The following is a 24,397-nucleotide window of genomic DNA, read 5'->3' on the forward strand; positions in this document are numbered from 1 at the left end:
TTAAAACAAAAAAATAGTGCTCGCCGGCTGCTTGCCTAACCTCCTCCTATCTGCGGACATAAAAATCACATCGATCCTATATTTCCTTTCGGCGTGAAAAAAGGATAATTAAACAAACACACTTACATTTATTTTATTAGTTAGTGTGGATTTTAGTGGTTTTCTGGTGGGTTGCGACGGCAAAATTGGTGGGTTCGTTAAAATTAAGTTGGCAACACTGGGATGGCATTAGAATTGTGTAGAGCGGGCTAAAATATTGCCGAAAATCGCTATAAAATTAAATTTTCATTCCTTTTCTACTAAGTAATTGAATTTAAAGTGTGTGAAATCTTTTTGTGAATAAAATATTTGTGAAATAATCGTCCATATTAGCGACAATAAGCTATAATTATTGCCGGAAAGTGGAAACATCTTTAGATCGATACAGCGAATCTTTGGAAGAATCCTTCCTTGCATAAAATATTCGTCAACAAAGATATGAGATAACGGTGAGTAATTTATTATACACCAAATTTTAGTTTAAACTAAGAAAAATCGGAGATAATTATTATTATTTTTTAAAGAGTACGTAAATTATACGTATTATCAACTTAAATTAGTACCTTTTACTTCTTTGTAGAAGAAACATTATAAAAAGAAGTTAGGTCTAATATTGTTTTCTTAGGAATAAATATGAATTATGGAATTCAAGATTATGAATTATCCTAAACCTCCTATGAAATTTTTACTTACTAAAAATTTACTAAAATATCTCGTCATTCAATATATTCTCTATATTATTAGTAAGTAGTAACTTTACCAGTTGAATTTACCAAGAGAAGAAATAAGACTAAGAAAATTAATAAACTTATAGTAAAACCTGTGACTTTCATAAAAACTGCATACATAGGATTTATTTCCATACTGCTTTTCTACCAAACTCGAGGGGTTAAGCGTAACTTAGGTTCTAGAATCTTCTGAGCTAGTAGATAAGAATGTTGCTTATTTAACAATATACTATACTGGGAGGACCCCAGAGAAACTATGGAGTATCTGCCTCTATTCCACTAAGCATTCTGATAACTATATCATCTGACATGTCTGACTGAAACATATGTTTTATTTAATTTTATAATATTTACCAAGAAGTAGAAGATTAGTTAAATTTAGTAAGAGAAAATAATTTTTGAAATGGTGATTTATTCTCTTAATATGCCAAAAGAATTAAGTTTGTGTTATTAATTTAATTAATTAAAAATATCAATTAATTTCAGTGCAAAAATGTCATTAGAAAGAGATAACTTGGGCATGATGCCCATTCCAACAACAGGATCTGTGGACCCTCGATCACAGTTATTACAAGAGATGCGGGAGCAGAACTTTGACATGATAAGATTTGCTTCCTACAGGACAGCTTGCAAACTTCGATATGTCCAGAAAAAATGCAATTGTGAGTTCATATTACATTTCTGTCTGTTTTAATACACAAAGGCTGTAAATTTTATTTATGAAACAACTTGCTATACGTAATATTCGGCCAGTGTTTGTGGGGAACAATAGTTATGCATAGTTGTTTTTTTGGTGAGAATTCTCATATACATAATCACTAAATTAAATCTTCAGTGGATCAAATTTTGTTTTGAAATATGTGGTATCACAAGTCTAACTTAAAATTTATATATTCCTATGGTCACGGTTCAGGCTGGTATGCCTGTTAAGAAAACATTTATTTGAATAATAATTAATGAGTAATCAAAATTATAATGTTCTTTAAATGAAATAGTGTTATAGATGCTTATATGTTGAAAAAGACAATACACCTTTATTTTTAAAGCATGTATTCCTGTTTATTGTCTTTAAAAATGAGCAATTACGTCTCACCCAAGTATGACTCATTGATTACCAATTGGTTCACTTGAGTCATATTACGTAAATTATTAAATCATTTCGGTAAACATTTTATATCAAAATTTTATGTATGTCAAGTAATTTATGCTGAGATTTAAAAAAAAAATGTATTTTTGCAATTTTGTTTATTAATTTTAATTGCTATGATGTTGAAACCACAGTGTAATGTTATTTGTTCATTTATTTTTCAAATAATTGTGTTTATCTAATCAAATTAAGTGATGCACTGTTTCTTAAGTACATGCTTGACATTCCATTAGATTCAGATATAAATGCTAAGTATCTAGGGTTATTTAGCATATTATTATTTCATACAGCTCCAGGGTGCGCCTCTGTATAACAATGTTTGTATACAAGGGTCCGTTCTCTATAAATCTAACAATAATTGTAGTTTAATAATTTTAATATGTTTACAGTAACTTAATACTAATACAATAGAAAACTATACTAAAATCATAATATAAACATAACAGGTAAAAACTTAAAATCTTAACCTTTTTATAACTAATTATAAATTATGCAATTCTTGTGAATTCAACCAGTGTGCAACTAAATATATCCGTCTCCGTTGTAATTATTATATTACCTAATGTATTTAAGTTGAATAACTGGACTAACCCCATACTATTTTGATTATGATACTCATCTGTCTCACTCAATGACTGAATAAATACAATCTTTCAGAAAGAGATATGAGACTAGTTGACTTAATATTGCAATTACCACGATAAAGTTTTTATTAATAAAATGTTAGTTTAAAATTTTTATAGCAATGAAATGGCCCATTTCTCAATTTCAGTACATGCAATAGATATTTGGAATGTCATAGAAGCATTCCGGGAAAATGCATTAAACACACTAGAGCCCAATGCTTGTGTTAATGTAACGAGATTAGAGACACTTGTGTCATCTTTGTACCACAATTTGAATAAAAGATTACCACCAGTTAATCAAGTGTCCGTAGAAGCATGTTCCGCTCTGCTCTTGAACTGGCTGTTGTCAGCTTATAGTACTGGGTAAGTAACCAATATTTTTCTAGGATATTCTAATTTTATATTTTATTTTAGAGTTTTTTTTACTTTTTGAATTTGTTTTTTGGTAAATAAGTTTAAAAATCTGATGAATAAAATAAATAAAAATATTTTACTGTTTCCTTAGCAATTTCATTATTTAAACAAAAGATATTTCTTAATCAACATAGTGTATGTCGTAAAAAATGTACCATTATCTAATAAATACATTTAGTCTAACTAGTATATAGTCTAAAAAATATATATATATATATATATATTTGACGTTTATAAGTGTACATTGCGTTACCTAAATAAATGACTTAGACTTTTCTACTAGTATATTTTTTTTGCCTACCATTTTGTATGACAGCCCGTTCCCACTAGTCGTAAGTCGCATAAGACTAAAAGTCGAAAGTCTGATGTCCCTGTTCACACTGCGTCGCGAGTCGTATAGGTCGTAGTTTCGCGCCATTCGGAATAAAACACGAATGTAGTGAGCAAGCAATGTGTAGCGATCTAGGAAGCGGGGCGGGGAGAGAGGTAACAACGCGCTCGAGTCGATTAGACGCACGACTAGTGTGAACAGCAACAAGCAGGCACCTATGCGAGCACGATTCGACGCGACTTTTAGTCTTAAAACGAGCGCTGGCCCGTCGGATGGTTTTTTGAGTCGTATTAGACTAAAAGTCGCGTCTCATCTAATGTGAACAGCTCCATATAAAGTGTATGGTGACCAGAGCATTCGACTTTTAGTCTTATGCGACTTACGACTAGTGGGAACGGGCTGTGAGTGTATTTGAGATTCATAGATATTTGGATATTTCATGATTTTCTGGAATAGATTTAAATTTATTTGTTTAAAATTACAGTGAAAACGTAGGAAAGATACGCGTTTTCTCCATCAAGGTTGCGTTGGCTACTATGTGTGCTGGGAAACTTATGGACAAGTTAAGATGTGAGTATTGCTTTTCGAAATCTCTTTGAAGATTTTATGGCTTGATGACGAGACCTTTAAGCCAGTCCGAACATTTAGTCGTGGTATTTATGCGTGTTAATATCACTAACTTCCATTATTTCACTTGCCAGAGAAAAAAACAAAAACATACTCCAAATAATTGCGGGAAGAAATACAATTTATTTACTTGCACTCAATATATATATATATGTATATACACTAGCTGACCCGGCAAACATGTTTCGCCATGTATATTATTGCTAGGATATTTTTAGCTCAATAAGAATAACTATCATCTATGATAAAAAATAGGGGATGATCATAGAGGGGTGAAAATAAAGGGTTAGATTAGGGGTACGGATTTTTTGTATACTGTATCATAAAACAATAAAAACAAAAAATTATCTAAAAAATAGAAAATGAGATGGGAGTATCACTTTCCTAAGCCTTCCAAACTACAAAATTCGACTACGACTAATTGGGTTTTTAAAAAAAAAATATTTGTGATAAATGAAAAGATCATATAAGTTTTATAACAAAATTATTTTTGTTTTATTTTTTTCGCAATAATTCAAAAGTTATTTCAAAATAAAAATTAATATTTGAATCCAGTACCGAAAACACGCCGAACAAACCCGAGCGCGTGTGACGTCATAATGTTAGTTTTCACTCATTGCAGTTGATAGAAAAATAATAAATACAGTGTTTTGATCTATTTAATTTTGTTAATTAATATTAATATTAAATATACTATAAATATACATATATATTAATAGCCGTTAACGCTGTACTGTTATTAAATAGCTTTAACATTATGACGTCAAAACTATGGTGATCATTCATGGCGCGTTTATAGTCACGTGATTTTTATTTAAATTTCATCAATTTTTAATTGTTTATAATTAATTGAAAAAGAATTTTTTTGAAGTTTTTTGCATTAAATATCAATATTATTAATAATAAAGTTTTAAAATACATAAAAAAAAGAAATATTTTTTTTTTCTCCAAAACCCAATTAGTCCAGGATAAAGCTTCGAATGACTTAAAAGAGTTCCTTTCAGATATCTTCTCCCAGTTGTCTGATGGCAATGGTCATTTGCTGATGAAGCGTTTGTCGGATTACCTCAGGGAGGTACTGGCTCTTCCTGCTGCTGTCTACGAATCCCCTTCCTTCAGTTATAATGACAGTCTGGCCTTGTCCATATTTAACCAGGTAAAACTTTGCTGTTTCAAGAATTTATTCTGGTAGTTAGACCTTAATTAGATTTGTATATGTCACCGTAAAATTGTAAACACTGTTAGATTGTAATCTATCTCGCGAGATTGTGAACTCAACGTACTGCATACAATTTAACGTATTATTATTCGGTAGATTGTAATCTATCGAAGTGAAACCGTCATTACAATCTTAAAATTGTCAAATTGTTAACTGTCCGAAGGCTGTCCCTGATTTTTTTTTTATTTTTTTTTAAAAGACAATTCACACCAATTGACCTAGTTCCATGCTAAGCTGGTGAAGCTTGTGCTATGGGTACTAGGCAACGGATATACATACATACTATTATAGATAGATAGATAGATATAAATACATATATAAACACCCAAGACCTAAGCACAACACCAAATGCTCATCACATCGATCTTCGTCTCAGCCGGGGATCGAACCCGGGACCCATGGATTCGCAGTCAGGGGTACTAACCACTAGACCAATGAGTTGGTTGCCTTAATATTAGACCGTTCTATGGCGAATGCTACACGCTCGATAATTATCGTGATATTTATCGTGATATTTATCTTGTATTTTTTTAGTATACTACACACTCGATACGGATCGCGTCAGTACGACGGTAAATTTCATTGAGTACACTCGTACATTTCGTGTTACAATATGAGTAACAATATTAAGAAAGCTTGCGTTGCCATTATTATTATTATTATTATCAGTATATGCTGATATACATCAATATCCAAGACTTTGAATTGTAAACATTTTCCGCTGCAGCACCAGATCGTTTCAAATCTGTTATTTTTTAAATTATTTTCTGTAGTTTGCCTAGTTTGCATTTGAGGTGTCCCATATGGCCGATTTACACGTATTAAGTTGACTAAAAATTTACTAAATACTATTAACTTAATTTTAAGTAACTTAACCCGTGTAAACAGTGAATTTAGTAAGAAGTTGCAAGTTAAAATTTAGTTGCAACTAAACAAGGTAGAATAGAATTTTGTCTATTTTTCGGTTAAGTTGGTGGGCGTGGCTAATCACTTGACACGTTTGGACAGGCAAAATTTAGTTAAATTTAAGTGAAAAGCATAAGCTGGCGGAGTCATTGCAAAGCTATGCTTTTGCTTTCGGCGCTGGAAGCTCAAAACTATTTGTCCGATATGCGTATACAACAATTAATGAACAGTAGTAGAACCCCTTCCCCAATGAATAATAGTAGCCGTTTTACTCCTTCGCCTTCTTCAAATACGTATTACGATGAGTCCCCAGAACCTTCACAATCATGTATTGGAGCATACAATACAGTAAATCCCCAATCAGGAAGAGAAAATCCTATAATATTTTGTTCTGTGGTCGTCCATCTTGAGCGAATAAATGAGTTTAACTAATTATTTAGTATTTTTATGTGTAAACGGTTACTTAACATTTAGTTAAGACTTGGCAACTTAATACATGTAAATCAGCCTATACTTATAGGTAATGTTTCTAATACAAGTATGAATTCTCTATATTATTCCGCCTCCATATATGCGCGTCCTCTTCCATCGCTGGCAGAATAAATACTGACGCGATAAATATCGAGCAGAGACTAGACGCTCGATATTTATCGACGATAATTGATACGGATCGTGGATTTTTAGATTTCTAGAAATCCAGCGATCCGTATCACGTATCGTGATACGCCTGTACTACACATCGTAATTTTGGATCACGATCCAAATATCACGATAAATATCGAGCGTGTAGCATTCGCCTATGTCCAATACTTGAACGCTCCGTTAGGAGAGGAGAGGAGAGTTGAGGACCGTGGCAAGTACAGATCCGTGGTCTCTGCCTACCCCAACTGTATAAAGGCGTGAATATATAAATGAATTTTATATATAATTTTTTCAGAACAACAAAGTAACTGTGAATGATTTCCTGGATACACTAATGTCGGACCCCGGCCCGCCCTGCCTCGTCTGGCTGCCTCTCTTACATCGACTGGCGAGCGTCGAAAATGGTGAGTGGCATATGGTAATTCGTATCTGAAGTCGCCATCTTGAGCGCTGTCATTATGTCAAACTTACGAAAAATTGGTTTGACAGATATTGATATTAGACTTAAAATTGATTGACGTTACGATACGAGCCTAAGTTCCCAAATTAGAGGAGAAAAATTAGCTATCTATTCAGACTATTTATTATATCTATCTATTTAGTATTTTTTATAGAACAGGGGACAAACGTACAGGAGGCTCATCTGATGTTAGGTGCTACAGCCGCCCATGGACACTCTTACTGCTATAGGGCTCGCAAGTGTGTTGCTGCCTTTTCAATCTTGTATCTATTTAGTCTAGTATGTGTGCTGATTTCTGTAAATGTATGTATGACCACAAATTCTCTTAGACTGTCATAACTCGCCAAGATTATTTAAAGTATAACCCTCCCAAATTTCATGAAATACTACCCAGTAGTTTTGTATAATATAGGTATGTCTGATATTTGGCAATGGTTTTATCTTTTGCTATTTTCAGTGGTACACCCGCTGGCCTGCAGCGTATGCCGCCGTGGGTCCCTGACGGGTTTTCGATACCGGTGTACGAGGTGTGCTGCGTACACGTTGTGCCAGGACTGCTTCTGGAGAGGGCATGTCACACCCCCTCACACCAATGAGCACGAGGTTAAGGAGTACGCAACTTATGTGAGTAATGTGGTTTTTTATTCGACAATTTCTTTTATTGTAAAAAAACTAATTTAAAACTATATTCGAAGGAACTTAATCACACCAGTACTATTGTAGGTAATCTTGCTAATTCAATGAAATTGAGGGTAGCTTCAAGAACATATCAAATCAATGTGTTTTTTATATCTTGGTGTTGAGAATTCAATTAAATTGAGGGTAGCTTCATGACAATATCAAATCAATGTGTTTTTTATATCTTGGTGTTGAGAATTCAATTAAATTGAGGGTAGCTTCATGACAATATCAAATCAATGTGTTTTTTATATCTTGGTGTTGAGAATTCAATTAAATTGTGGGTAGCTTCAGGAAAATATCAAATAAATATGTTTTTAAATCTTGGTGTTGACAATTCAATGAAATTGTGGGTACCTTAAAATAATATGAATACAATATATTTTTTATATATTAGTGTTGACAATTCAATTAAATTGAGGGTAGCTTTATTTTTTTTTAATTAACTTAGCATTCTTTATAAAGAAATAATTATTTTCAGAAATCCCCTTCCAAGCAAATAGGTGCGACGCTCCGTAAGTCCTTCCGTTGCGTCCCAGAGAGGGCGCGCGCTCCTTTACCGAGGTATCCCGACCAACCCGAACGTACCCTCAACCTCAGCCATATTGTGTAAGTACCCTCTATATATATATATATATATTTATATACATTAATTATTGTTCGTTTGTCTCGCAAAAACTCGAGAATGGCTGGAACGATTTGGAAGGTTTAAGCGGAGTAGTTATCGCTTTAATAAGATAAATATTTCAGTCCGCCATCCCCGGTCCCGGCACACAATGGATTCCCGGAATACGGTCCGGGATACGTCAACACAGGCTCTCTGGATAGTCGCTCTTCGAGATCTACACATAGAAGTATGTATATATGCCGTGTTTTTCATAACAATATGGGTAAAAATATGTCTTAAATATGGGTAAAAATATGTCTTAAATATGGGTATAAATATGTCTAAAAATATGTCTAAGAATATGGGTAAAAAATGTCTAAAAATTTGCCCAAAAATATGAGTAAAAAATGAGTTACAGAAACTATAAGTGTAATCTGTATAAGAAATAGCTTTAAATAGCGTTATGGAGTAAAATAATCTTTAAATTACCAAATTTATATAGATTTCATATGTTTATGATTACGAGGATTGTAAATAATGTCTACTGTCTTGGAATTTAATATCGTCGGAAAGTGATTGAAATAAAGGCCTTTATTCACTTTGATTAGTGCGAGTGCAGGTGATTAGTTGTCTGCGTAGTAAAGTGATTAGAAGCGTGCTCTATTTTTTTGCGAGTAAACTGCGAGTAGTGACGTCGCGTGCGCCCTCCCTTCCCCTTCACTCGCAGCGTGTCTGCCAAACTATCGACAACTTGCACTTGCTACTTGCACTACACACCTGCACTAATCAATGTCAATTACTTATCACTTGCACTCGCACTAATCAAACTGAATACAAACCTTATAATATATTTGTGTAATTTAAGAATAATTAAAAGTGTAGTGTAAGTAAGTGTAAATAATAAGTGCGTGCTCCTATTTCACCATGCCTCCTGCTGATAGAGGACAAATCTTTGTTTTTAATTTATTTTATTATTATTTATTACTTAAGATGTCATGTGGAACATGGGGTAATTAATGGTTGCAGCTCTTTATAAACGTTGTGTAAAAAAACATTGGCGATTAAAAAACAGTGTCGGAGAGTTTATTGCTAGTTCTTCTCTTCCGTTCTACGCTCTTGATTTGAGAACTGGCAGTAAATGTAAAATTAGAAGCATTTAATGTATATTTCATTTTTGACGTTCATAAGTGTACATTGTTACCTATATGAATAAATGATGTTTGATTGATTGATTGATATATATTCAGGTATAGCAGATCATCTCTCTCGTGGCGTAGATGATGAACACAGGTTGATAGCGAGGTACGCGGCCCGATTGGCTCACGAAAATCGGACAATGGTATGTATTTATTTCTGACAAAATTCTAATCAAGATGAATCTATGTTTTTTATATAACGGGGCTCACATGATGTTCAGTGATACCGCTAGACACTCTCAATGCTAAAGGCGAGTGCGTTGCCGGCCTTTTAAACTAAACTACGAGTACTCTACTAGTTATTCGTTCCACAACAAAGAGTTTTAAGCCAATTTTGCCGCGCACTACCACTATGGCAGCCAGCAATTCAAGAAATTTATTCTAAAACAGCAACGCACTTGAGAGCGCTCTGGCATTGGAAATCAGTTAACATTATAAGAGCCTCAGGTTTACCCCCTGTTCTTTGAAGAAAATCTTCGATAAAATAGAAAAATATAGGAAAATCCAATACATACTATATGTACGTACTCTATTATCACGGGGACAATCCGAAAAAATAGTGTCTGATAAAGTAAAATTTTTATTAAGAATAAGACATAACTTAATAAAACTATTTTCGTGGCCTAAAATACCGAATACCAACGAAGTAAGTTACAAGTTTTATTTATTTATATATGTGGAATTGCATAATACTTGCGTACGGTTTTGTACACGTGTGTAAACCTTCGTAAATGTATGTATTCACACAGTGCGTGTGTACAAAGTGCGTGCACGCATATATACGCTCGGAACGAGCAAGACCAGTTTTTTGTGGTTTCGTGTGTCGAATAAAAGATAAAATTTCAATAAAAATAATCTTGATATGTGTATAATATATAAATATTATGTGAAATAAATGTATAATGTATGTACATATATGCTACATGTATCCATAAAATCCTTGGAAACTGATCATATTGATTTAAATCACGTATATTTCTTAGTAAATAGTGCATCTATCAAAATCTCTTTTAATACTTTTCGAGATAACACATATCATAACATGACACCTAACAGAAAAAGTAAATAAATGTCGAGCACTTTTTTCGAGATTACATTAAAAAACGAGTTGATCATAACGTACATACCCGACATCGAGAGCAAACAACGTCTATGCTACCGCGGCTAATAAATTTTTATTAGATAGCCTAACGTTAACCAACATAAAAAGTAAATTGAAATACTTTTATATGAATTTGTGACGTTTCTAAAGAAGACTACTATGGGTACATTTATACACACCACAGAGGTTTTCTAATGTAACATATTATGATTTTATTATATTATTCTGTAAAATAAATAATAAAAAATATATTGGTACTAGGTACATACAGTACCAGGCCATTTATAAGTCGCATCGTGCTTTAGAAAGAGATACTCGCTTCTTAGAGCGTCATCTCTGTCCCACGAAACACTATCAGTCCGGTATCTATTAGGAGACAGAGACGGCGCTATACGAAGCCTAAGTTAGCCGAGTATCTCTTTCTATAGCACGATGCTACTTATAAATGGCCTGGTACTGTATGTACCTAGTACCAATATTTTTTTTATTATTTAATTATAAATTTCCGGGTACTGTTAATTATATAATTGTTATTTACTTCGGTATAATCTTTCATGCATTTTTATTACTTACAGCCTCGTGCAGGCAGATCGGCATCTTTAACTCCAGAATTGGTAAGAATCTTACTTAATTTGACACATTTCTTCCGAACCAATAAGGTTCCTTCACGAAAAGAACGGACCTATTCTTAAAAGACGCAACGCACTTGCGAGCCTTCTGGCAATCTAAGTGTCCATGGTCGGTATCACCTGCCCATTTGCCTCATGTACATAAAAAAAATGCTGGTTTTGTTATTTTAACGTGTGTTCGTACATATAAAGTATTCCTTTTATATGCGTAATCTACATGCTTGTACTTCAAAGCCATGTAAATATCTTAGATAGATTTTTTTCGTGAGTGACCACTCTAGCATTGAGATTGTCTATGGATGGCATACCGCATACTTGAAAACAAATAATAAAATAATTCATCATACTCTCAAGAAATAATAGTATCTCAAGAGTTATGTGATGTGTCAATGACCTTAGGGTGAATGACCTGTTAAAATATTTTTGGTGCTTTATTGGATAGGACCGTCACCTTAGGAAAAGATGTAATTTTTTTGTATTATACAAATGCTGTTTTTCTAGGGTCGTTCATCTTCAGAAGGTTCAGAGGTAGACGCAGCCCGGCAGCAACGTGAATTAATATCACAACTCGAAGCCAAAAATAGAGAGATTATGAGGGAAATTGCCAGGCTAAGGTACTTTATTATTAACTGTTTATTTTTCTTTTAAAAAAATCTTTTAGACGATTTTTTTAGGAATATTTTAAATGTAATTTTTTTTAATAACCTTTTTTTATTTTTTATTATGTCTCTGGCACGGTTTGTGCATTAGCAAGTATGAGATTTTTATCATTCGTGCTTTTTGCCTTAGAAATTCGACCATGTCCTCCATGTACGGTTTAGGCACTCGCCCGGTACCGCACAACCCTCCCAAAGGCCGAGAACAAATTTAAAATAAAACTTGCCGTCGAACCGGGAATCGAACCCGGTACCCCTCACCTAGTTGCCACTTAATAAGACCGCTAGGCTATGATAACCTTTAATAACTTTATCATGCAGACGTCAACAAGAAGCAGAGACATGCTCCAACACCGGTTCAGCCCCGCCCTTGGTGTCGGAGTTACGGGCTTTGAGGCAGAGGAAAGACGAGTTGGAAGGACATCTCTCCTCTTTGCAGGAATCCCGGAAGCATCTCATGCATCAGTTGGAAGGTCTCATGAGGATGTTGAAGGTAGGGAAAGTCAGAAATGTATTTATTTTCTACCACTACTTCTATAGAAAAAATCAAATAAGCATAATACAAAAATCAACCGGAACCATTTCATAACTAATAATGAACATAAAATACCAATACTTAAAAGGCTGGCACCGCATTCGCGAAAACTACCTATAATTTATAAATGGTTACTATATTAATATTTGCAGATAACTAATTTGCTGGTGTTTTTATGAATATGCTACATGCCCTAAACAATGGGTGGCTATTTAAGTCATATTATGTTTTAAACGTACATTTAAAATACTTACACTCAAGATTTTATAAATGAAATGATTAATGAGTAACTAAAAAATTAGGTAATCATACTTGCGACCCTGATCGAAGTACAATTTTTTTTTAATTTATTTAAAAACGTAAAGGCAGAAAAGCTCCAACAGAATATAATTAAAATACATTCAATACATCAACGGATAAAATCAACTATCATCGCTTTTCTGGAATTCTTAATCTCAAGATTTCGTACTAAGTTACCAAATCAAATCAAATCAAAATACGTTTATTTAATTTAGATGCTTCTTAGAGCATGCTTATGAATGTCAACAACGTTTACAATATTCACGAAAGAGCAAGTCTACGCCATCCGTTCGCAAAACTACCAGGAGGCCTTGTTCTGAGAAGAACGGGCAAGAAACTCAGCAAGTTTTACCCTCCCTCTTTATTACAATTATTCAAAGGAAAATGTTATAAACCACAACGTCATTAAAGTTACATAAGTAAAAAAAATAAAAAATCTGCTCTGTGATTTACCACATTCACCATTACACACATATTCATAACACTTCAAAGATAAAGAGTGATAAATACCGTTAAGAGAGTTTAAAAAAAAGTTATAACTTTACTGGTGTAACGAGCTCGTGTATGTACGTAAGTAGACGCTCATTTGGTCCGTTGCACAACGAAACCGAACGACCAAATGAGTCCAAGTGCGGAAATTAAATCCACAATACTACTACTATACTTCGTTTGTGGTTTTGCTTTCTGAAAATGCATTTTTTTTTAATAAATAAATTATAAATATAATTTTCAGACCCAACAATCTTCACCCAGATCTACGCCGAATTCGTCGCCTCGATCGACCAAAAGTCCTCCATTACCTGGATCACAGCCTTCGGCGCCTCAAGAAAGGTTCGATTTTCAGATTTACAATTAAAATCTACATTGTCCTATTATTTATTCTAAATAGACCTCTGGATGTCGAACGTTCTCATTTTGCTTTAAATATTATTTCTCTGAAATTGCTAAATTAAATGCTAAGTAGGTGCCTTTGCTATCTACGCTCTCGGGGCGTCCATACATTTAGGTAATCGCCTCGCTTCTAGAACTAAGAAAATCTGTGTCAAATAAAATCTACACCCTTCGCTCGTACAATTAGTAGATTTATGTGATGGGGCTGATTCTATTTAAAAATATATGATTTGAGTTTTCTATTCCGGTCAATCTAGACCAAAAAATGAGAGTGAAGGTATATAAAGTCCCAACAAACTGAAATTCAGTAAAATTGTTCAAAACATAATTATAAATAATATTTAAAAGTTCCCCATCATAACCGTGTATGGAATTTTTTTTATTCAATGTCAAATGTCAAAACATGGCGTACTCATCCATATTATGACGATAACAACTTTTATCACTTTTTTAATCGTTATATCTCAGAAACGGTGGCTCGTAGGAAAAAAATATTGACACAGTTTTAAGGTACCTTTATGGTAAAACTTACCGTTTTTCTGAAAATCGCGAAAAACTCATTTATGACCTTTGACATAGAATAAAAAAATTTCATACACAGGAATGATGGGGAACTATTAAATATTATTTATAATTATGTTTTAAACAATTTTACTGATTTTCAGCTTGTTGGGACTTTGTGTACCTTCGAATGTCTAAATTGACCGGACTGTTCGGTGTTGTTTTGAGAATTATTTTTGGAGTGAATTTCAAACTGTCAACTGTCTTTAATCAATATAATAATTATATTGTAATTTATGAATGTGGGAAAAACTAAAGGGCTCATTTATCAAGATAATTATTTCCATTATTAATATATAAGTAACGTTACGTTACGTAATTACGTAACTTTTGTTAATAATGAATGTTTACAGAGATTCCACACCACGTGGTACAGTCCGTAGCGCGCCGCAAACGCCATCTCTTGGTGAAAGGGAACGAATTGACATGACGCATAGCTTAGGTGAGTTACCTTTAATTCATTTTTAAGGAATCTCTCCTCAATACTCAAACTCAAACTTTATTCATATAGGTAAACAAGTACACTTATGAATGTCAGAATGGAAGTTAAATTAATTGTAAATTTACATTCACTACCAGTTCGCAAGTCAAGAGCGTAGAGTGGGCAAGAATAAGAAGCAAGAAACTCTCCGCCACTCTTTAATCGCTAAGTTTTGAGTCATACAAATTGTTTTAACTGGAGCAAATCAATCCCAAGGATTACGATCATTAAATATTCGTCAAATGCTTTAGTTATTACTAACTCCTATTTACTGCGACTTTCAGACGATAGAGAGTTTAAAATTAAATGTGTATTTATTTATTTACACTTCGTTACCTTATACAAAAACATACATATAACAAAGCAGGTAACATAAGTTATTAGGCAACGGGCGGCCTTATCGCTAATAAGTGATTCTGTGTATTAACCAAAGACAAAGATTTTCTAGAATAAATATTTTTCTTATAGGTGGTATGGATAGTATGAGCAATGAGAATAGAGGCTTTCATCAAAACCAAAGACCCACCACGAGTAAGTATTTACTAAGACATTTGACCGGGAATTATCAATTGTCATTGACTAAAGAAAACCTAAATAATAATATAATTTGTAATAGTATAATTTGTTATAATGAACGTCATAAATGTCCCGGCAACACACTTGAGAGCCTTCTGGCAATGTGAGTGTCCATGGGCGGCGGTATCACTTAACATCAGGTAAGCCTCCTGCCCGTTTGCCTCCTATTACGTAAAAAAAATGGTCTATTTCACGCGACTCTCAACGCTGAGGTAGTACGTTCGAATCACGGGTAGGAATTAATCAAGGATTTAACCCTTGTGCACTTGAACCCCACGGCACAAGAGTCTACTACAAAATGAAGAATCAATGGATATTAAAGAAAAAAAAAGGAGGCGTGTACCTGTGTACGCGCGTAAGAAGTTATACTTCTTTGGCATTATTAAAAATAGTTTTTGATTGCATGCAAATAATTTATTACAATTAAATAATCAAAGACTGGCAAAGGAGTCATTATAGTAAATTAAGTTCAGTTTACATTTAAAAAATTAAGTAAATAAATATGTATTATTATTCTCTAATATTAATTAGTATTGATTTAAATATTCAATTTAAATCACTTCTGATTATAATTCAGACGCACATATAAAAATATAAATATAATAAATATAAATACACAGTGAACAGAGGCGGCGTGCGTGCAACATGCGCCACCAACTTCATTCTGTTAATTTTGTGGTCACGGTGCGCGCGCATCGTAAAATTTCACTCTCATCAATTTTTCATAACGCGCCTAAAGAAGTATAACTTCACAAATTACGCGGTAGTTGTCGCATACGGGAATTCTTAAAGGAATTAAAGACAGCTAATATACTAATAAATAAATTAAAAAAAAATGTTTTTTAGCTAATATACTATGACAATTAAAAATATACTCGTTTTCACTGCAAAAAACCTATGGACTTCTACGCAATAATTTCATTTTTTTACTTTCAGTGGGCATAGACAATAGAAGTCTTCGTAGTGATCTATTGTACGCGGCCGATTCGGTTACAAATGCAATGTCAACTTTAGTGAGGGAACTCAATTCGGGTAAGTTTTATGTTTATTGCATGGTCATTTTCCATGGTCACTAGATTTTCTTAGAAATAGTAATTTCTTTAATATCAAATTATTAAAAGCGATATCAAAAATTTGGTATACAATTTTTATATGGAATGCTAGATTGCGATTTGAATAAAAATCCTTTTTGTAAATTTAATAATTTAATTTATCCTCATCCTATTTACATACAAAAAGAAATATATATCTACAATTTTATTACTCTAAGATGCTATTTTCCACCCTTGTGTATAATATACCGGGATGATGTGCAATTTAAATTACGCGATTTCTATATGTCTCTACTCATAATTTAATTTTCATTGTCTGTGTTTTGTTATAACTTTATTCTGTGATTATAAAATTATACGTATGGGAGAAATTTTGTAGCAAATCGTCACGTTTTTCGGTTACGCGCCATGTTGCTTTTTGAAGTCAAACTTCTTTATCGGCGTTGGAAAAAAAAGACCGTCACATTTTTCGGTTACGCGCCATCTTTTTTATTTATTATTCGACACTTAATATTTTAATGACAATTAAATTTATTAAATTCCTAACATATCTCCTTTTTCCGTCCCTCCTAAGTATCGGAAATCTAAACTTTTTGATTTGACACACCCCCTTGTTTTCAGACTATCATTTTAAAGTAGTGAGTTCAAACGCCCACTTTATCTACCCTATTAATTCGCTCTGCAAAGTAAAATTGCGAGAAAACATATCATTTATTATTTGACATTTTCATTATTTTCCAGAGGGTTCTGACGCTGAAGAAAATGTCAAAGGAAATATGGACGCTAGGAAACGGAGAGGTAAGGTCATTGGAGTATTATTTTTATTACTCATCGAATTAGTTGAGTTTTTTTTTCCACCAGAACTCATCAGCCCCACATTCATTCATCATTACAGTAGTAGAAAATAATCTTAACACTTTATAGCGGGCATGGCAAAGTCGTAAGGTGACGTAACACTGGATTCCAAATACAGTGTAAACTCTATATAACGACACTTAAGGGTCTGTGTCTGTGTTGGCGTTAAATGACAGTAGAAAAATCTAGAAAAAGAAAGAGTTTATTTCAGACTAGTGTTAGTTATTACATAAAAAAACATTATTATTTGAACGCTATTGCGTTGTCTGTTATTTTCGCCTGACGCCTTTTGCGGCACCAGTAATTATGTTGTATTTTTTTACTTATTTTATTCATATCTTGCGATATTGAGGCATCTTCGTGATAAATCACGCTCAAGCAATCCCAATTTGTAAACAAAAGAACGGATTTTTTAGAAAGTTCGGGACGTATAATGCTGATAGTCGAGTTTATTACGCGCTAGGACAATAAAGCGACAAAAGAACGTACACAGCTCCGCAGTTTTAACTATTTTCGGCAACTTAAAACGTACTTTTTATTATTTAATTGTCGTTATTGAGGGTAGGTGTAATGCTATGTAGAGTGTATTATTGTATGGTATTTAAGCTAAACCAACAAAGCAATTGATTTCGATGCTTTAGGGAGTTTGTCGTTAAATCGAGGGACGTTACATGGAGTTTACACTGTATTATCAAGTACCGTAGCTATTGAGCAGAAAAATGGTTTTTATAATAAAACAACTGGAACTAGATTGTGGAGAACGAGAACTAAAAGTGTTTTTATTCACGTAAAATTGTAGGGGCGATATAACACAATGAAAACTTTAAACAGATAGAAAGTTGACGCGCGGATGGAGTGCGGTTTCTCAAATTATGCTACTTTTTTATTTATTTATTATACATAATAATATAATAAAATCATTATTTGTTACATTGGAAAACCGCTGTGGTTTGCATAAATGTAACCATAGCAGTCTTGTTTACGAACGTGACATGTATAAAAGTAGTTTTTGAGGTTATACTTCTTTGGCGCGTTAGGGAAAAATGATAAGAGTAAATTTTTCCGATGCTCGCGCACACCGTCACAAAAAACCGACACCCAGAAGTTAGCATTGTCAATATTTAAAAAAAAAATCAATTTCTTTAATTATGTAGAAAAAGTGTTTTTTGTGATATTTAAATAAATTTTAACTAGATAATGCGTTATAATAAAACTTTCAATGTATTAAATACCTTTTTTCTATTGTTAGTGTCGTTTTTTCTACAAACGTAGAATCGAATTATTGAAAAAAAATTTATCTTGTTACGCCAAAGAAGTATAACTTCTAACGCGTAACATAAGTACACATATGTTTTTTATTTACTTTTTATGTTAGTTAACGTTAGGCTATCTGATAACTGACTGAGTAGTTCATATATTAGCCGCAGTAGCAAATACCTCAACGTTCTCTCGCCATATACGTTGTTTGCTCTCTATGTTGGGTTAATACATCATGCTCAACTCATTTTATGTCATCTCGAAGAAAGTGCTCGACTAGAAGACATCATTAATTTGCCCCAAAAGCAGGGTTTTTATTTTACTTTTGGGGATTTTGTAACCAAAACTTCCTTTAGTTCGCCTCACATAGGCCTCTCTCCTACCTATTTCCAGTACAAGCGCTAGAGCGCGGGGTAGCCTTCCCTCCACCCTCACTAGGTCAACTGTCCATTATTGGGAGGTCTTCCAACGCTTCGTCGACTGGTCCTCAGCCTTCCAGGGCTCTTTTCCCCATCAGTAAATTCGTTCCGCCCATGTCATGCTAATAATCATGTTATACCCCCTTTTTGGTATGTCAGTGACTAGTTCTACGGGTCTCTTCATTCCTAATTCCATCGCGTTAAGAAACAACGTGCATAGCCTAGAGAGGTAGATTTTTAAATAATACATTTCCTCTATTGTCAACAGATTTTGAGGAAGATGAGGACAGTGATGAACCAATGCCGAGACCGCAGTTGCCCAGGCATTATATACACGATAACAATGTTCAGGTAAAATTATTTATGGCAGGTTTTTTTTTTTTTTAGACAATTCACACCAATTGACCGAGTCCCATGCTAAGCTGGTGAAGCTTATGTTATGGGTACGAGGCAACGGATATACATACATAGATAGATAGACATATAAATACATATTTAAACACCCAAGACCTAAGCACAACACCAAATGCTCATCACATCGATGTTCGTCTCAGCCGGGGATCGAACCCGCGACCCATGGATTCGCAGTCAGGGGTACTAACCACTAGACCAATGACTCGTCGAAAATTCAAATTTCATGCACTTGAAACTTTGGTAATTAAACAAGTTTTTATACAGTCTTCTAAGAATTGTGTGAATTATTAGAATGTATAAAATCATAATGAATGACCTAAATTTAAAATTCTTCCAAAAAAGCATTTGCTGTGAACTGTTAAAAAATACGTGATAGTTTTTGAGTTTATCTGTATATATGTATTTTTTTGAAGTGAAACTTCTTTAGGCATATGAGGGTAAATTTTTACGAAAACGTCACGAAGTTGTGCAGCGTTTTTGTCGAAGAAAAAGGAGAGAGCGATCGTAATCTATAATATTAGTATTTTAAATTTTAAGTAAACTAATTAATTGAAATCTCAATTGATGAATTGTAAATTAAAATGCCACGTGTTTTTATTATCGAAGAAATAACTGAAATCAATTAAATTAATGAAATTCCTAACATCCTTTTCTCTATTATCTCTTTCTCTTTGATGGATCCCTCTAAGTCTCGGAAATCTAAAGTTTTAGATTTGTATAAATATGAACAAGACTTAAAAATTAGTTTGCCAAAGAAGTTTCACTTCTGACATGTGTACTTTGTATGCACGCACTTTTATTTAATTAAACACCAGTGAGTACAGCCTTTATTGATTTTTGCTTTTTAGTCTCACTTTGCACTTTTAATTTCAGAATTTACCTAGTTTGATATCGCAATCATGAGTACTGCTATAGAGGTTTGTGTTGCACTTTTTATTTTCACGCTTTTTTTTTGTTTGATGCGCTTTATAACTAAACATTTAAGAGTGCTTTTATTTCGTTATGATTGTGTTGATATATATAATAATAATAAAGCCCGTTTTATTTCCAATCATGACAAAAACAAATTATAATACACAGCTTAGATTATTTCAAATTTTTATACATATGTTTTTTTCTTTTGCTTGTTATCCTATATCCTAGCTTCCTTCAGTACCATCGATCGGAACCCCTTCACTGGTAAAGGCCTCCTCCAGCTTTTTCCAACTGACTCTGTCTATTGCTCTCTTTCTCCATTCGTTTCCTGCTACCGCTTCTATTTCTTCTATCCACCTTTTTTTTGGGCGACCTCTTCTTCTTCCTCTTGGTCTTTTCCATACTGTTGTCTTTTAAGTCCACCTGTTATCGGTGTATCTTGCTATATGCCCCGCCCATTGCCACTTCTGTTTTATGCAATGTACGGCATCTTTATTATATATATATATATATATATATTATTTTTTCGCTTTTAATTTTATGTATTTTTCTTATTTGAGGAAATTTGGACCATTGTTTAGTATTGAAGCGCTTGTTCAAGCTACAGCTTTAAAATTAAAACTATAGCTTTTTTTATTAGCTTTTAAATTCGAGTGTACTCCTCCCTCAAAGGCCGGCAACGCACCCACTAAAAATGGGTGTCTATGGGCTGCGATGACTGCCCTTTTTGGGCGTCTCGAAGGCTCGTTTGGCCCCCTATTATATAAAAAATAATATACAAGTCTCATTAATCTAAGTGTCAAAATGCATTTCACAATAGTTACAAATTCTACTTAATATAGATATATTCCTCAACTGCTTATAAGTATTGAGAGGTTAAGGGTCTACGTCAAAAATGTTTTGACATAATCATAATAATTTATTTCCAAGAATGGAATAAAAAGAATGGTGGCACAATCTAAAATTCGCATATTCTGCCACACATAATGGCGTGCATATTTGTCTTAAACGGTAGAATAGAAGTTACAATTACAATATTAGTCAATTCTTATATATTAAGATAGGTCGGTTATCGAAAGCTGGCGCGTTCACAGTACTCACACTAATGCAATTTCACTATACAGTATGTTTAAAAATATTACTTTTTTGCCAAGCTATATATTTGAGTCTACTCTGGTTTTAGTAAGGTTGGGTGGGTTGTAAATTAATAAAAATGTGTCAAATACATATAAGTATTATGTACATACGAGGGTGCATCCAAAAGTTCTAAGTCCCGACCAAGAACGTATAAGAGTAGTTTGTGTAAATAATTTTTCATTTTTCGACATAAGCTTCATTTAGATCAACACACTTCACTTTTACTTCACTATCTATTCTTTCAATACTCCTCTTAGAAACCCCAGTCGCATCAGATGTCAAATTAAATATAACATTTTTTCATTAAACTGTTTTTATTAAGATGCTTAAAATAATTAAAAACATTGTGCACCATTTCACGAGATTGCCCTGGTAATGTTTGAAAAAAGATCAACATGTATAAAATAATAATAATATAAAACAATAAAGATCAACATAAACAGTAGCAAAAGAAAAACAATAACTGTCTCTTTTATACTCATAAGCTTGACCGAGCGCGAGAGAGACGGACAGTCTTTTCGTGATGTATTTCAGTTTGACATCACGTCTCGCGCTTATTCACAGACACTACACAAGCACAAAGTGTAAATGTGTTGAAGCCGCCAGCTTTAGTTAACATACCTACCTATACGTTATCAAATCAAAATTAAATGTTTCACTGAAATAATCTCTAGTAGAATAATAATTTTTTCCCCAAAATTAGTATGAAGTCAATTTTTAAAACTCTAGTAGGAAGATCTTCCTTCTTCGGGATCTTACCTTCAGAATATCTGAAAGGTTATTTTGCCTTTATTTTGATATTAAAAGATTTTATTAACTTACAGGACACACCTCCGCCTCTACCAGCTCGCACGGGCCACTATTACCCAAGAACATAGCTTAAGACATAGTATATCTGTATCGTGATAAGTTAACGGATTTGTTATCTTAGATGAAATATTATATAGTTACGTATATCTTCATAACTTTTAAATTAAAATGGAAACTGTTTGTCCCATATCCCATTGGGGCATAAGTTCTTTCCTACGATGTCCTAAATGTCTTACTTAAATTGGTTTATGAGTAATGTATAATTGAGAGGTAGTTAGCGGCGAAGCAAAGACATGTTAAGTTAATGCATGTTTACTTTTAACATATTATTTGATGCCCATTTTTCGTCAAATATATCAAAACGAAATGTTATTTATTCATGGATGTTTCTCTTGAACGAAAAAAATATTGGTTGTTTGTAAAGTAGGTTTACGATCGAGATGTTTACGTGATAACGTCTTATTGGTGATATAAGTTTTTGGGAAGTAAGGAATTAATGAAGATAACAATTTTTTCAAATTTTAATTTACATCTATCGTTTTATTCACACTTTTGATGATAAATTTCGGGTGTAAAATGACAAGTTTACTTATTCGACTATGATATACATTTTTCTTCATACATTCACGGAATGACTGGCAGCGCTCGAGATGAGACGGGAGATCGGTCCGTCTCTCTCGTTATACCTGCGATCGCGCTCGTCAGGTAGTGGTGTGACACAAGTTTCTGAACATGTCACCCGACTAAAACGATTTTAAAGACGTTATCACGTCAATAAATGTCTCTTAGTTTACATTTACTGCCAGTTCTTGTCGTTCTGTCAAGGTCAAGAAGAACTGGCAATGAAATCCCCGCTACTGTTCGTTATACAAAATACTTGTAAGGAGCCTTTTCCTCCTTTTTGTATCCTAGTCCGCGTACTTAGCTACATTCTTGCCAGGGTCGTTGTCTAGCTATACTCTGATTTTTAATTCCGTAAAATTCTGACAGCTATCATTTTTTGACATGTCAGAGATTGCAAACCTTTTTGGCCGGGCACATTTTTCAATTTCAATACGAGTCCACATCTATACATACATTTTATTTGTTAGTGAATGCATCCATTTTTTGAGTGCGGTCACATTTAAGGCTGATTCACGCTACACCGTGTCTCGACCGGGCCGTGCCCCGGCCGGGGCACGGCCTAACATTAATGATATACTTTTGTATGAAGTAATTCAGGCCTGACCGTGGCTCGGCCGGGGCACGGCGTTGTAATGTCGGTGGGTATTGTTTCCCGGCTCCGGCACGGTCCGGCCCCGGCACGTCGTAACATGAACGTAGGCGCCCGGGCACCCGCAGAGCAGTCAACGTCAAATCTTAGTGAGGTTAAAAAATTTTTTGTTTTTTTTTTTGACAAAAACAGATATAGTCGTCCAAACACGTACGTGCGTACACCCAAACAGCCCGGTGTAACATGAACCACTGTCCCGGCCGGCGCACGGTGGCCGTGTACCGGCCGGGGCCCGGCCCGGTCGCGACACGGTGTACCGTGAATCATCCTTTAAAGTGGTTTAACGGCGAGCGATGATTACGTCCCTTTTCATCACAAACAGTAAAAAAGGCACAAGTAAAGATAACAATTATTTTTTTAAAAAGGTTTACTAAATCTGGATTAGTAGGCAGTGATGCCTGCTAAAGAATAAAATAAAGTAATTAAAGTTAATTCGATACATTGTTCGTGATATTGAAATATTTGTTATTTTTGTATTAGGTCACTTGAGTAAATATTTAGATTTACCTTTTTGTAGGTAAAACATTAAAAAAATACTCTTGTATTGGTGTTATTGCCCTCAAATGGGTGAAATTTGTCCCTTTTTCGGTGGAGAACTTTTTAGTAGAAACACTTATGAAATGTCAGAATTCTACGGAATGAAAAATCAGAGTATAGCAACTCTTAAGGCATCTTCTCAATAGAAGTCATTTTTATTTAAGATTACATAATCACTTATATTTAAATGATATAGGGAGCGTTCAAGTATTACGTCACGCAATTTTTGGAGATTATTGAACCCCCCCCCATGCAACGCACCGTAACGTTTTTCTGTACCCAAGTATAGTAAAATGTTTCATGACCACCGAGTGGCTCTTTATACCTAAAAGTTACCATTATGTGGTGTAAAGTACTGGAAAGTCGAAAATAATATT

At 33.8% G+C, this 24,397-nt stretch overlaps 1 protein-coding gene across 1 annotated transcript; it reads left to right on the forward strand.

Annotated features, from left to right (window-relative positions):
• Positions 1-226: 226 nt before the first annotated feature.
• On the forward strand, positions 227-22,590 carry LOC125059545 (dystrobrevin beta). Its single transcript, XM_047664005.1, has 20 exons — positions 227-488; positions 1,254-1,429; positions 2,687-2,903; positions 3,770-3,855; positions 4,917-5,068; positions 6,975-7,083; positions 7,597-7,763; positions 8,299-8,426; positions 8,568-8,671; positions 9,672-9,763; positions 11,298-11,336; positions 11,853-11,965; positions 12,329-12,500; positions 13,576-13,673; positions 14,648-14,736; positions 15,244-15,306; positions 16,288-16,383; positions 17,145-17,201; positions 19,203-19,285; positions 22,225-22,590. Exons 2-20 carry the CDS (start codon positions 1,261-1,263, stop codon positions 22,276-22,278), a joined length of 2,088 nt encoding a protein of 695 aa, XP_047519961.1. The 5' UTR covers positions 227-488; positions 1,254-1,260; the 3' UTR covers positions 22,279-22,590.
• Positions 22,591-24,397: the final 1,807 nt, after the last annotated feature.

Source organism: Pieris napi, chromosome 20, assembly GCF_905475465.1.
Source record: "Pieris napi chromosome 20, ilPieNapi1.2, whole genome shotgun sequence".
Taxonomy (NCBI): domain Eukaryota; kingdom Metazoa; phylum Arthropoda; class Insecta; order Lepidoptera; family Pieridae; genus Pieris; species Pieris napi.

What these genes read in the sequence shown, in the direction of transcription:
- LOC125059545 (XM_047664005.1), top strand. Translation starts at nt 1,261, where the DNA reads ATGTCATTAGAAAGAGATAACTTGGGCATGATGCCCATTCCAACAACA. An exon ending in GTCTCATGAGGATGTTGAAG is followed by an intron (nt 12,501 to 13,575) that starts GTAGGGAAAGTC and finishes TATAATTTTCAG; the next exon opens with ACCCAACAATCTTCACCCAG. An exon ending in CCTTCGGCGCCTCAAGAAAG is followed by an intron (nt 13,674 to 14,647) that starts GTTCGATTTTCA and finishes GAATGTTTACAG; the next exon opens with AGATTCCACACCACGTGGTA.